At 36.0% G+C, this 13664-nt stretch overlaps 1 protein-coding gene across 1 annotated transcript in view; it reads left to right on the forward strand.

Moving 5' to 3' along the window:
* Nucleotides 1-1642: 1642 nt before the first annotated feature.
* The window catches only part of LOC121323888 (protein unc-79 homolog), a 50398-nt gene continuing 38376 nt past the window's right edge, over nucleotides 1643-13664 (forward strand). Inside the window, exons 1-10 of the mRNA XM_041265208.1 lie at nucleotides 1643-1754; nucleotides 3743-3863; nucleotides 7428-7732; nucleotides 9091-9261; nucleotides 9747-9842; nucleotides 10293-10348; nucleotides 11420-11549; nucleotides 11771-11835; nucleotides 12212-12300; nucleotides 13476-13516. Coding sequence (XP_041121142.1) covers nucleotides 1733-1754; nucleotides 3743-3863; nucleotides 7428-7732; nucleotides 9091-9261; nucleotides 9747-9842; nucleotides 10293-10348; nucleotides 11420-11549; nucleotides 11771-11835; nucleotides 12212-12300; nucleotides 13476-13516 — 1096 coding nt within the window. The 5' untranslated portion in view covers nucleotides 1643-1732. The remainder of the gene's footprint in view (nucleotides 1755-3742; nucleotides 3864-7427; nucleotides 7733-9090; nucleotides 9262-9746; nucleotides 9843-10292; nucleotides 10349-11419; nucleotides 11550-11770; nucleotides 11836-12211; nucleotides 12301-13475; nucleotides 13517-13664) is intronic.

Consider the following 13664-nt stretch of genomic DNA (forward strand, 5'->3'; position numbering starts at 1 on the left):
GCCTAGCCATACACTAAGATTGGTCTTTGAAAATGGAAACTCCCTCAGCTGTCCTTGCTGATGACATTAAGTAAAGAAGCAGGTAGGGTCAGGTCAGAAGATTAATTTTAAGACAACCAGTTTGTTAAGGGAATAGCTTGCTCTTCTGCCTGTTGTGGGAAAAAAGTTTCTTTTGGCAAGTTGTGTTGAGCAGAAAACCTTTAAGGTCATACATTTCCTTCCTTCTCTAACAAAGCAGCACTTATTTTTCATCAGGGGATTTTCAGAATTTAGATTGCTTCCTGGAAATCTGATAACATTCAACATTTAAAATAAATATTTAAACTAGTTTCCCTTGGCTTTGGGTCTGCTGAAATGACTTCTGTAAGTGCAATCTCTCTCTCTCTCTGTCTCTCTCTCGTTCTCATGTAAGCAGCTATACGTACATTGAAGGCTTTGTGTGACACTTTAACTTAAATTGAACACAAACCATTAATGCTTCAGGTTCAAAAGTTTAGTGTTACAGTGAGTCATAGCGCATTTTTAAATACAGTATATTAAAACTTTTAAGAAACCTGTTTTAAATTGTAGCAGCATATAATTAATTAGTCACCCTTTTCTTGCATTGAAGATATTTTGCTTGTTTTGTACACTCATTTTCAGATATTTAGAATTTTCAAATACAACAATGTAGATTCAAATTATCAAACAGTTTCTTCCTGGTATCTTATCTAATCACTTCCTGTGCAGTAGACCTGACTGCAGCGAGAACACTGGAGTGAGAATTGCTCTGAAGGGATTAAGATAACCTTCTATGTTGTTTGTGACAAAAACGGTTTGATTTTCCAATGCAAATTGTATTGTGAGGGTAATGACGTTGATAAATTCTTCCTTGATTCACAAAATACCAGTCTCCCCTACTCTGAATCTGATGAACTGGGCCCCATAGTTTTGAAATATAAAGGAGGCTAATAAAAACTAAATAAAATTGTGGAGTTTAGTTGGAATCACTAGTTGGAATCAATTACTGGTTGGTATTGCAAATATAACTTTGTTAACACATGCCTTAAAGCTGCCACTCACAAAGTGATGCATTTTCTTATGGGGTGAAACAACACTTTTGTGAAATGATCATGCACACCACAGGCACCACTGATGAAATGTCAGATGTAACAAATTTTGAAAAACTATATTTTATTATAACCATTTATATATTTCCTATATTTTAAAATGTCTATATACTGTGTAGAATGCAACTAATGTGTTAGACCTAAAATTGGGTATAAAATATCACGTCATTATTAGAACATGTGGGAAATCTTCCACTTTCTAATTGTCTAGGTTCCTCGTGTCAAAACAAACGCAGCATTTAATGGGTAAATAATAACAATAAAAAAAATCTAATCTGAGACGTCCAATAAACAATCTATAAATGGCAATTTGTCAGAAATGGATTAGTCCATTTGATGTAAAGGTGTAGGCAGTTCCTTTAATTTCTCTTTCTAGTTTAAAAGGACAGATTTGAAACAAGAACAGGTTTTTGTATGCAGGTGGTCACAGATAAATGTTCTGAGACGTGCGTTTTACGTGAGTCCTGAGTTGTTGGAAGTAAGTTATATAGTGACTGGTAACAACAAGCTTTAGTGGTATAACCAGAGACAGCTGAAGCGCAAGACGGTTCTGTCAATTCTGATACTAACCAGCAGTGCAGTGACGAAACAACGTTGATTTCTGACTGTTACTAAAGCTGATCATGTCTACCAAAGCCGAGCAATGTAAGTAACGCCTTCAAATACAAGTAATAGCTGGTTCTTAAATGGTAATTGTCATTCTGTATTCAAAACCAAATCACGGTTGCTGTCCTTGGTGATGAAGCCGTTGTTGCTATGGCAGGTTGCAACACGTCCAACGTTGCAGGGGTTGTCAAGGGGGTGGGGAAGGGGATGGTATATTTTGTTATAAAAGAATAAACCTATTTATTTAATATAAGTAATGTGTAGATTGCAAAAGGGAAATACGGTTGTTAATATAAACACAAATCTCAAGGTCGATTACGGTAACTTTCACACAGAAATGAAAACAATATGGAGGCATATTTTGTAGAAAGCACGTTACATCTCTATGTTTGGTTAAAACATGTTCAAAAGATATGTATTGTTATCAGTCCTACTGTTGGCTTACCTACGTAATGTTTACACTTTAAAAATAAGTAAGGATTGTTGGAAAGCAGAGGTGCCCTGTTTTTTCTTCTGGATACAAAATTAGGAATAAGTAGCTGGAACATAAATAAAAAAAACAATGGAATATTGTTTAACAGTGAGTTTGTGAATGTAGGCTACTTATTTTGAATTACAATGTTTGGGCGAGTTGTACACTTGTTACGTTTGTATTTTGGATAATTACATTTATGTTGGGGTATCAAATGGAGGACAGTCGTTTGTTATTAAATATAACCCCTGAAACGTATATTAAGTGAAGGTAATAAAATTAAGTCCTTGAAATACAAAATAAATACTGCAACCAACATAAACAAGTAGAGTGTGACATGTCTTCTGTAACTTCTCTTTTGCTTGTCTGTTGTTATAAACAGTATCAACCTGTTTTTGTTTGCATATTGCTGCTCTTAATTGTGTGTGTGTGTGTGTCCTTCACTCTAAACCTGATTTCATAATTACATTGATAGTATTTTGGGAAGGAATGTACAATCATATCATATAGATCCATGCATATGCTGCATGTGTTTACAGGCATGTATTTATGCTACTCTCCTACTTGGGGAAATAGACAGGCTAGGATTACATTTGAATTATAGCCTCGCTATCCAGATACTAAAATCTTCAAAATATGCATGATCATGATTTCAATTTTTGTTTGCTTTTGTTATTTTGAACTTCTTTAAATTCTTTAAAAGGTTTTCAGAACCATGACAGCATTTTGCTACAGGGTTATGTTGATAGTAATTTCATACCAGATGTGCAGGGTTTAAAATTTCAAAGATAGGTCGGACATGGTATTGTAATATGGACTGTGCCCTGCAGACTAATTTAGAGATGAAAAATAAAGCACAAATGGGAACAGGGGAGAGGTTTTTTGTGAAACATGGAAGCAGAGAAACTAGATGGAACTTTTTTTAAAATGCATTTTCTAACAATACTTTTCTAATCAAATACTTTATGATCAATGACTTTTCAGGTGCTTTTATAATATTGGACACAGTGATGACCATGATATTTTATATTTGTTTCACCTTTGATGGAGCTGTCATAAGTCATATTTGCTGAAATAAACTTGCCACATTCTTATACTCCGTTCACACAGACAAGTTATGATGGCTCAGAATCGGCACTGTTGCAGCATTTTGGTCTGTGTGAGTTGCCTATACCATCACAGAGCCGTCTCTGAACCACCTCGCGAAATGGTTCAAAGATGGTACTGAACCATCATAACTCCTATGTGAAATGCCAAAGTTGATTTTACATATGCCCCATGGTAGTTCCAATAAAGGTGAAACAACTTCCGTAGTAAATATTCATTCATTCATTTTATATGGTCACTTACAGGCAAATTTCCCATGTTATAGACCATTATCCTTTTTAAAAAAGAAAGTAAGATATCTTATTCCTTTTTAAAGCATATTGCACTGTACGTATTGTGTAAACGAGTCTTATGGAAAGTAAGTATAGTGTGTGTGTGTGTGTGTGTGTACACAAAACCCATAGTTGTCATCTATGTACACATTTGTCACTCTGCTTTGTTTGTTTAGTTGCTTCTAAGATACGATACTTGCAAGAGTATCACAACCGTGTGCTTCACAATATTTACCCTGTGCCATCTGGAACGGATATAGCAAACACACTGAAATACTTTTCCCAAACACTGCTAAGGTAAGTAGCAAATACCTGAAAAGTCTTTTGAGTAAGGTACTTACTCAAAAGTGGGGCATTGCATTTAGATCAATGGTGCCCAAACTTTTTTCACACTGATACAGTTTCAGCCCATGAAGGGTCTTTATGAGGGGAGGGTGCGAATATGCTGTAGAATTACATAATTCAGTGTATATAACAACAGAGTTTATGTCCCACTAGGTCTGGGTTTGGCCACTGTTGATTGAGAGCAATACAAAAAATGTTATTTTTCCCCATTTTATCTAAAACATCTGGTCACAGTATCATACCTATAAAACCAGAGCATTATGTGCTACCTCTAAGTGTGTCAGTTCCTGCAGTTTTGGGAAGAGGAGTAAACTCTTTTAACCCTTTGGCTTGTCAGATGACCAGATTAAGTTATTATTTTAAACTGAAAAATACAGCCCCACATTTATTTTCATGTATTGTTGGTTTAATAAGGCAGAGTATTTTTACTCTTCAGGCTCTGAATCCCCCATGTTTTATGACATTTGTCCTGATTTTGTCTGGGTATTGCTTGTATTGTCATTGTGCCTATTTCTGACTATGAAGCAGACACCCACTCACACAATAGATACAGGGGTGAACATTAGGAAGCTGTAGTTGCGAAAGTGTTAACTACAGTGAATTTGGATTAATTGTGGCAGGACACAATAGAGCTTAAACTATTGAAAATGAATTTAAATGCATTGGAGGAGCCTATATTTGCTTTTCATGGTGCCCTGGTACAACTCACCAAAGGTCACTGTCCTGCCATGAATAATTGATACTATAGCTTAAAGGGATACTTTGTCTAGAGTTTCCTTGCATTTCTTTTCTTACCTGTTTAATCTCCTCGAAACTATTTAGCACGCTTACAAACTATCCCATAAATAAATTGTTCTGAAAAGACTGGTCAGGCTGGTTGTGGGGGAAACTTGGTAGGGAATTATGTTCAGTACTCAATGCTTAACCAAAGGACTTCAGTGCACAGCTTAACACTAGTATGCTTCCCCACAAGTTGTCTTTTCAGAAGACATTTCTGCTGGAATAGTTATTCAGCATGGCATATACTGTTCAACAATGGAGAGTTATACAGAGCACAGATATAAAACTAATATTAGGAAAATGTTGATGATTTTTGGTTGGTTTCACAGACTCCGATTAGCAATAATCTTGGACTACTTAATGTTATCTCAGGTATGTTAATTCAAGTGCTAATCAGGGTCTGTGAAACCAGCCGATAAACTATACCTTTAATGAATTACCTGAAGAATAAAAAAAATGAACGTTCAATTTGGAAATGAGCAAATACTACTTAGAAAAGTGATTCATTTTCCTCTAACAGCTGATATATAAAATAGAAATTTAAAGCAAGCTCCTTTCCACCCTGGGTATCTGCAGCAAGTTGATAAGGATGCACGCACGTTTAATAAAATCAATTCAGTAAATAGGCAGACTTTTAGGCAGATCAATCCATAACTGAACACTGAAACTAAATTGAGAAAAAACAGGAACTGTATTTAAAAAACATGTTTTAATTGATATTCACACAACTGTTCTAGAACACCATTTACTATTCTAAAACGCTGAAAGAAACAAGACTACTCACAAACCTCTACGTCATGTCTGATTTGTTTATATCATTGTGGCAGGCTGGCGAGTGGATAGAGGCCCAGAGACAGTCTGCAGTTCAAAAAAATAACAATTTTATTATAAATAAACAAAAATAAAGTGCACAAGGGCAAAATAACAGATACTCAAAAACATAAATAAAGCAAAAACAAAACTCACAAAAATAAAGTTTCCAGGCTGGGCAATGCCTTCACTGGATTTAGAAAATTCAAAAACCACAAAACAAACACCAACCTGCTTCCTCAGCTCCCTTCTCCCCAAATGAGAAGCAGAGGCCTCCTTTTATATCAGGTGGCTGGGCGCTGATTGATCGTTAATCAACCTAATCAACTAATCAACCCCAGCCACCTGAACATAATAAACCCAGGCAGGCAGGGGAAGTTAACCCCATCCCTGCCAATTTAAAGGGCAGAGCTTTGCTCTGCCACAATCATGTTTATACAATCTTTATATCCTAAATAACTCCAGACTTTTGTGAATAGGGAGCATATTTTCAGTAGAATGACAATTCTGCATTAGAGGTATTTCTCATTTGCCAGCAGAAGGCCAAGGTTTAATTAAGCAAATCATTTGAAGAGGCAGTGTAGTTTAACCCTGGTCTGTAAGCCACCCAAAGGCAATATCATGTTCGTGGAAGTGTCTGAATATAAATGTAGCAACCCTGAGAGAGTTGTATTGCTGAAGTTCTGCCCTGACTCCCACAGACAGGTGGACAATATGTCTAGATCCCAGGGGATGACGCAGTCTATGTGACACTAGTGTATGAAAAGTGGAGTAATACAATTTCAAATGCATCCTGGCCAGAGATGATCCAGCAACACAGCAATAATGATCTCTGATGTGGTACTGAACAGAAAAACCAGAGAACTTGTTGTTATGTTTATTTTTATTTATTAATTTATTTATTTTTTAATTGCTCTTCATGCAGTGATTTAGAGGACAGATCTCAAACGCTAGTGCACTAGAGCGGCCATTTAGAAAATAAGTTTCAAACAGACTTTAAAGTTAGAAGTGTAAAAAGTTGTCAGGGTGTTAACAATGAAAAGAAAAAAATACAAGTATGTTATTTAAACAGTTGTATTTAACAGTTTTTATGATGGTATTTTTATATATAATATATAATTATATATATATATATATATATATATATATATATATATATATATAATATATATATGAGACTAGAGACAGCACACACAACCTCCATTGTCATTAGATCACATACATAATGCTACTGATCATCAATGTTAAGCAACGTCTATTATTTATTTTTGTAGTTTTCCCTTAATGTAGTTTAGTTACATTTGTTTTTAGAACTAAATCCATATGCCTGTTGGATTTCATTATTCCCAAATGATACAAGGTATCATAATTATGCATACAGACATTATTTTGGTGCAATAAACATGTGCTGTTAAGGGTTTACCTGTCTGACACGCATGTTTATTTCTTGCTAAAACATGTTTCAGAGAGTGCCACCCCTATAGTTACAAACTGAAACAAACACTAGCAAAAATAAACAGCTATCAAATCATTGGTCAACAAAAGAATTGATCAAACCAGCTGTCTTGTGAGGTCAGCCTTATGTATTGCTGTAGATAGCAGTCAAAGGTTACAATGCCCCCTCTGTCAAAGCATAGGGTTGGCACTGAAACATGTAATTTTTTATATTTTTGCTCCTTACCACCAGATAACGCATGAGATGCAGTGATCATTGCAGTTTTGCAGTAGATCTGAACCAATTTCAAAAGATCTAATAAAAATAGACAAACCATCTTGCCTCTCAAAAAACAAACAAACAGACAAGACACTGCATCCTATGTGGGGTTTATCTGGTTTTTTTATTACGTTGTCTGTAGTGTCATTTCAATGTAATGTGCTGTTTCTTTGTGTCTTTGTTGTCTCTTTTTTTCTTTATCCCTGGAACAGCATTCTATCCCGCACAGGCAAGAAGGAGAACCAGGATGCTTCCAATTTGGCAGTGCCCATGACCATGTGTCTTTTTCCTGTGCCATTCCCACTCACACCATCTCTAAGACCACAAGTCAGTTCCATCAACCCTTCAGTTACTCGCTCCCTCCTTTACAGCGTGCTGCGTGATACCCCGTCTGATCGCGGGCAACAAAGTCGGGATGCTCAGTTGTCAGATTACCCCTCACTGGACTATCAGGGGCTCTATGTGACGCTGGTGACCGTGCTTGACCTTGTACCCTTGCTCCAACATGGTCAACACGGTAAGCTGCAGCCTAAAATGCTTGTTTGTGGACACTGTGGACCTTTGCTATCGGGCTGCCTTTTTTAACACAGACTCTCTATTAACAATAAGATTTGTGTCAAACCACATGATGCACCAATACACGTCAATATTTTATGAGACTAATTGTTAATGATTACTATTTAAATTTTGGTATCTGTCGGACGTTGTTCGAACAAGGAAATCCCTCCTGTCCTGTACTGGAGGACTTTTGTCTAATAGTCAATTCTTGCTCGGAGGATTCAACTCCATATGAAACTTTTGATGGCGTTGATAAGGCTAGTGGGGATTTTTGGATAAAATTTTATGAAGATCAGTGCAGGAACTGGATTTGTGAATATTTTTTTAATTTCAGTGCTTTTAATTTGCATTTATCTTGATATGCCTCCTAGGACAAGGCATTACTGCATTTTAAAATGTTTCACTTGTGCCATGTCTTGGTCCCTAAGTATGCTTTGTATAGCTAAATCTATATATTTGTGTCCCATGGTTGAATATTTATGTATGCTGTGTTAAGAAAGAAGCGTGATAGAAAAGGCATATCAATCTGTATTGTATCTGTCTGTCTTGTCTAGTAAATCTGTATGTCTTATAGTTTCCGAGAGAGTATTCCTGCACTTATTATGGTTGTAACTGCTTTCTTAAGGGCGTGTTTAACAGATTTCCTAAGTAAGGCAAGTAAATAACTCATTGGTTTGTGTCTTTTAAATCCCATGAATATCTTTAAATGTATGGTTTATCCATAACACAACTGCAGTACAAATACATTAAAGGGGACAATACAGCTAGTGAAGTTAAACTGCAAATTACTTTCCCTTTCCCTTGACATTTTATTTGTCATTTCAATTAGTTCTATTTGTTAATACAGATGGATTTCATCATTCAATGATATACAAGTTTTATTGTCACCAGTTTTAATGCCACCCTCACATTCTGCCAGATAGCCCCTCAGCACCAATGTGAACCAATATAAACCAAGGATATTTTCACTGTTAATATCACCACCCTCACTGTCCACTGTCTGCCAGTTCACAGAGTAAAGCAATAGTATAGAAATACATTGCAGTCTCCTTCACATTACCGCAAAAAAGATACTCAGAAACCGATCTCAGAATCTTTGATGTTTACTGTACGGAACACACTATTGTAATTTTTGTACTTTATTTGAATGACCCTCATTTTTTTTCCACCCTTGTTGGGTATCTGTCTTGTAGTTTGCGGTAAAGAGGGAGGTCTGTAATAATAAGCTAATTACATTGCACAGCATGTTTTTAATTAAAAGAATGGGTAATAGTAAGACAAAAAGCATTGATTTTTTTTTCCTTTTTTTCTCTTCAGATCTTGGACAGTCCATATTTTACACAACGACTTGTCTTCTACCGTTTCTCAGTGATGATATTCTGAGCACTTTACCATACACCATGATCTCAACCTTAGCAACGTTCCCGCCTTTTCTGCACAAGGACATTGTTGAATATCTCAGCACATCTTTCTTGCCAATGGCCATATGTAAGTCTGACCTGTTTCTCTTTTTTCAAAACAAGCTTTTCTTAATTGACTCCTGTTAATTAAAAACGATTCTAGCTTATGGAATGATGCCATAGATCTTATAAGCCATGTAATTTAATTTGCTTTTTAGATCTCATATGTGCAGTTTTATTAAAAATGATATCCAATGTCATTCTAGACTTAAGAATGCTCTTAGATTGCATGCCTTGTTTCCAAATAGTTATTGTTTTATAGGTCATTTTACCTCAGCAGTGTCAATACATGCCACTGCCTGCAAAGCATGTCAGACATTAGCGGAACAGCTTGTTAGGTAATGACAGGATTGAGGGTGTTGAAGGGAGGGGCACAGTTTCACTCTCCAGGTGAAATAACCAAGGCAGTTGGACTGCTTGAAAGCAAGGCGTGCAAAGAAAGCTCTGAACTTTTAGATGAGAGATGAAATAGATGTACAGGCAAGTGATTTGTTTGCAATGTGTTTTTGCTAGTGGGCTCAAACAGGAGAGGAGGAGGTGTTCCAGCCTATGTCAATCTGTCTGCCTCTTCGATGTTAATGATTGCTATGCAATACACTTCCAATCCCGGTAAGTATGCTAAACTAAGACTTCCTTTAAGAAATACATTTTGGAATAAGAAATCAAAAAAGTAATCCCTGGAAGATTTTTTTGATTGTTTGCTTTTTTTGGTGTAATTTAAAAAAAATATGTTTTCCATACAAACCTCAGCCAACCACCTATCTCACCTATCCCACTCATTTACCATAACTATCCACCCACAACTATAGATCAGTAGGACTCATTTTGCAGGACTAAATTTAGAGCAATGTGCATAAGGATTGCCAGGTGCTAACTGTCCCTGACTGATGTTCTGCTTAGTTAAGCCACATAGGTGTGATATCCGGCTGTAAACACACTCCATACACCAGGGCAGGGATTATTTTGCTGTGCGGATGCTTTTGTGTGGTGTTTCACTAGCATTGCTTTTGGTTCACAATATGTTTTGTTTCTATTAATTCACATGATTTTCTTTTTCAGTGTATCATTGCCAGTTGTTGGAATGCCTCATGAAGTACAAGCAGGAGGTCTGGAAGGTAAGCAACATGTTGGGTTTATTGCAGCAATGAGAATGATTTATTTTGTGAGGGCATGCCTATCTAAATAGGAAATCATATTATTTCATAAAGAATTACGTTTGAATTACTGACAACTCTTTTAGAGGGTAGTCAGTAATTATAAAATTTAGAATGAGTCAATTTACTGCTGATTTGGTTTTCTCAGTCGGTTGTTATTGATAAAATCTTGGCATTTTTTCAAAATTGAGAAATACCTACAATTGCCTGTATAAAGGGGCTTACAGATTCACCAGATGCACTTAAATCCCAAATAATGTTGCTAGAAAGGTTTTGGATTTCTGTGCGGCTTTCTGCATTGTTAAGAATGTAAGCCTCTTCATTGTAAACACTGGTTCATTTAAAAACAAGCAGAGGAAATATAGCATAGAACATGGAACAGACCTGTTCATGATGTGTAATCAAGCAGGCATTTGGTTATATAGGCTTGTTAAATAAATCAGAAAATCCAATAAACAGAATAGTATTTCACATACCAGTAACTGTAATATCAAGCCCTGACAGTTTTTGCTTCCAGCTGTGAATATATAGGTACATTAAGATGATGATCTTATTACACAGACAACTCATATTAATCTAATATATCTAACACACCTACAAAGTGGTGTTACTTGCTCTATAAATATCAATTTATTACAAAAAATTTAATTACAAAAAATAACATAACAAGTAATCTTGCCCCTATTATTTGGTATGAAAAACAATTAACACTAGGAAAGAAATATTACTTAAACTGTTTCCGTGATAGATTTGAACTATGATTTTATAACCAGACCAACATCTCTACATGGAAATGAACAGCCACAATGAAAAATAAACAGTACTTTTAAAATTGAATTGTATTCTATCATATGAAACCTACAAAGCCTTCTGAGCTGCAGGTGGCACATTAGATAAACTGAAAGAAGTGAAGGGGAGAAAGGATTCCTTTTTGGATATGTAAAACGGATCACTGATGTGTAAGGAATCTGTGGCGAGACCAGTCAAGGAAACAGTCTTTGTAATAACATGGTACCTGTGTTGTCTTTGCAGGATTTGCTGTACGTTATAGCCTATGGGCCATCTCAGGTGAAACCTCCAGCAGTTCAAATGCTTTTCCACTACTGGCCAAACTTGAAGCCACCTGGAGCAATCAGTGAGTACAGAGGACTGCAGTACACAGGTGAGACTTTTAATAGGCTTGTAACCCAGACAGCTAACAGGCATGGTTGTTTGATTAGCCATATGGGAACAGCTGAACATCAGCTGGTATTGAAGTCATTGAGTTCATTTAGCATTTTATGGATTTGTGTGTTTTAAACATTTAGGGCGTTATTTATTTAAACTTGGTGGGTTCCTCCACCATGGTTCATTTGGACAGTGTTCTTCTTTCTCTTATTTCAGCATGGAATCCTATTCATTGTCAACACATTGAATGCCACAATGCAATTAACAAGCCAGCTGTAAAGGTAATGCATTTTTCTTCTATTTATTATTTATAAATGCCCATTCACAATGAACCATTGCCGTTTCATTTGTTTCTTTCGTAACATTAGACATTTCTACAAACATCTGAATATTGACAGTGTCAGATGTAGCTAATGTAGGCAGCCATAGTGCATAACTTAAGGTTGCAAGTTCTGATTTGGTAAATTATTCAGATACAGTACTGTAGATCTCATCAAAAGGGACAACTACATCTCTATAATGACTGGGGGAAGGAATACAACTAATGGAAATGTGGGGCTTTCAGCAAAGTGCTAAACAGCTGTAAAAATGATTCAATGTAAAGCAATGAATTACCCTGCTGTATCCTGAAATGCTTTTCTGTTTGATATCATTCAGATGTGCATAGACCCCTCACATTCAGTGGCTTTAGGAGACAAACCTCCTCCATTGTACATATGTGAAGAATGCAGCCAGAGGATTGCAGGGTAAGAATTGTATATGAAGGACACATTTAAACTGCACATTTAAAATCTGACATGCACAAAAAAAAAAACAGCAACATTGTAATAGGTGAGAAACCGTCTGGCAAAAAGTACTGAAATGGTTAAAAAATAACATGAGGATATTGTTATAATATGAGAACGTATCATACCAGCAATAGCAACACAATAGTTCACCTTTATCATATGATCGTATTATTTATATTATCTGTATGTCAAAATATGAAAATGTGACCATGGTGATACAATTTTACCAATGTCTCCACTGTATCCCCTAAGTACAGAACCACTGTGACACTGAGCTGTCATTCTTCCCTGCCTGTCATAAACCTAGTCCTGGCTTTCATCACATGCATGTCTTGTTCAAGTTGGTTATTTTCTATACTTTATTTATTTATTTATTTATATACATGAAGTGTTTTTGGTTTGATGTAAACTGACAGAGGCTGTATATTTCTAGCCTGCTGTCTAAGATTGAAATGCCCTCACAGGGTACAATATACTGTATTTCAGGCTCAAATCAGAAATCTTCTGCCTACAGTTGCTCACAGAGATCTCATCGCTTCAGGCAGTGTAGTGATTGAGAAGTGTTTCATGTTAAGATTAGCTTGTTGATATAGGATACTCATATACTATATCCAAAACCATCTGAGAGGGCTGTCTTCATGCAGTATAAAGTATCATTACTATAACTAGCACTAATTGTCTGGCAATTGGAGATGCTGTTTGATGTTCTGTTCGGTTCAAACAAGCTGTTCACTATCCTCAGTGAGTCTGAATCTGAATAGCAGCTCGACCTTGTGTGTTTGATGGTTAAACTTAACATGCACGGTGAATTTGAAAATAATTAATTTCTCTTTGTAAGAAACAAATTCCTGAACTATTCAAATGTGAATTGTAAGTCATTTTTTCTGTTATTTCTCTTGGTCAGTGAGTGTGCATCTTCCAGGCACTCCCTTGCAAATCCCAGTAGGGTCCTACCAACAACAAATAATTAAATCAAGGGGCTGTTTCTCACCAAGATCAATGAATATCAATACTGGCCCCCATGACCATTGTCTCACCTGGTGTATCAATGTTGACCTAGTTCATTATAGTATCTGTTTCATGAACTTTGGTTAAAATCATTATTTTAATTATTTACTTATTTTACTTTCTAGGGATCATGCTGAATGGCTCATTGATGTTCTGTTGCCACAAGGTGAGTTTTGCACTAAACTAGAGAGTCAATTCAGCTCCCATTCACAGAAGAAATGCTATAATTTGTTAATGGAGCACAGATAACTATGTTCCATGAATCAAATAAGTTTTTTTTTTTAAATCTGAAATTACTATTTATGTCAGAAACA

Source organism: Polyodon spathula, chromosome 12 (genome assembly GCF_017654505.1).
Source record: "Polyodon spathula isolate WHYD16114869_AA chromosome 12, ASM1765450v1, whole genome shotgun sequence".
NCBI lineage: Eukaryota > Metazoa > Chordata > Actinopteri > Acipenseriformes > Polyodontidae > Polyodon > Polyodon spathula.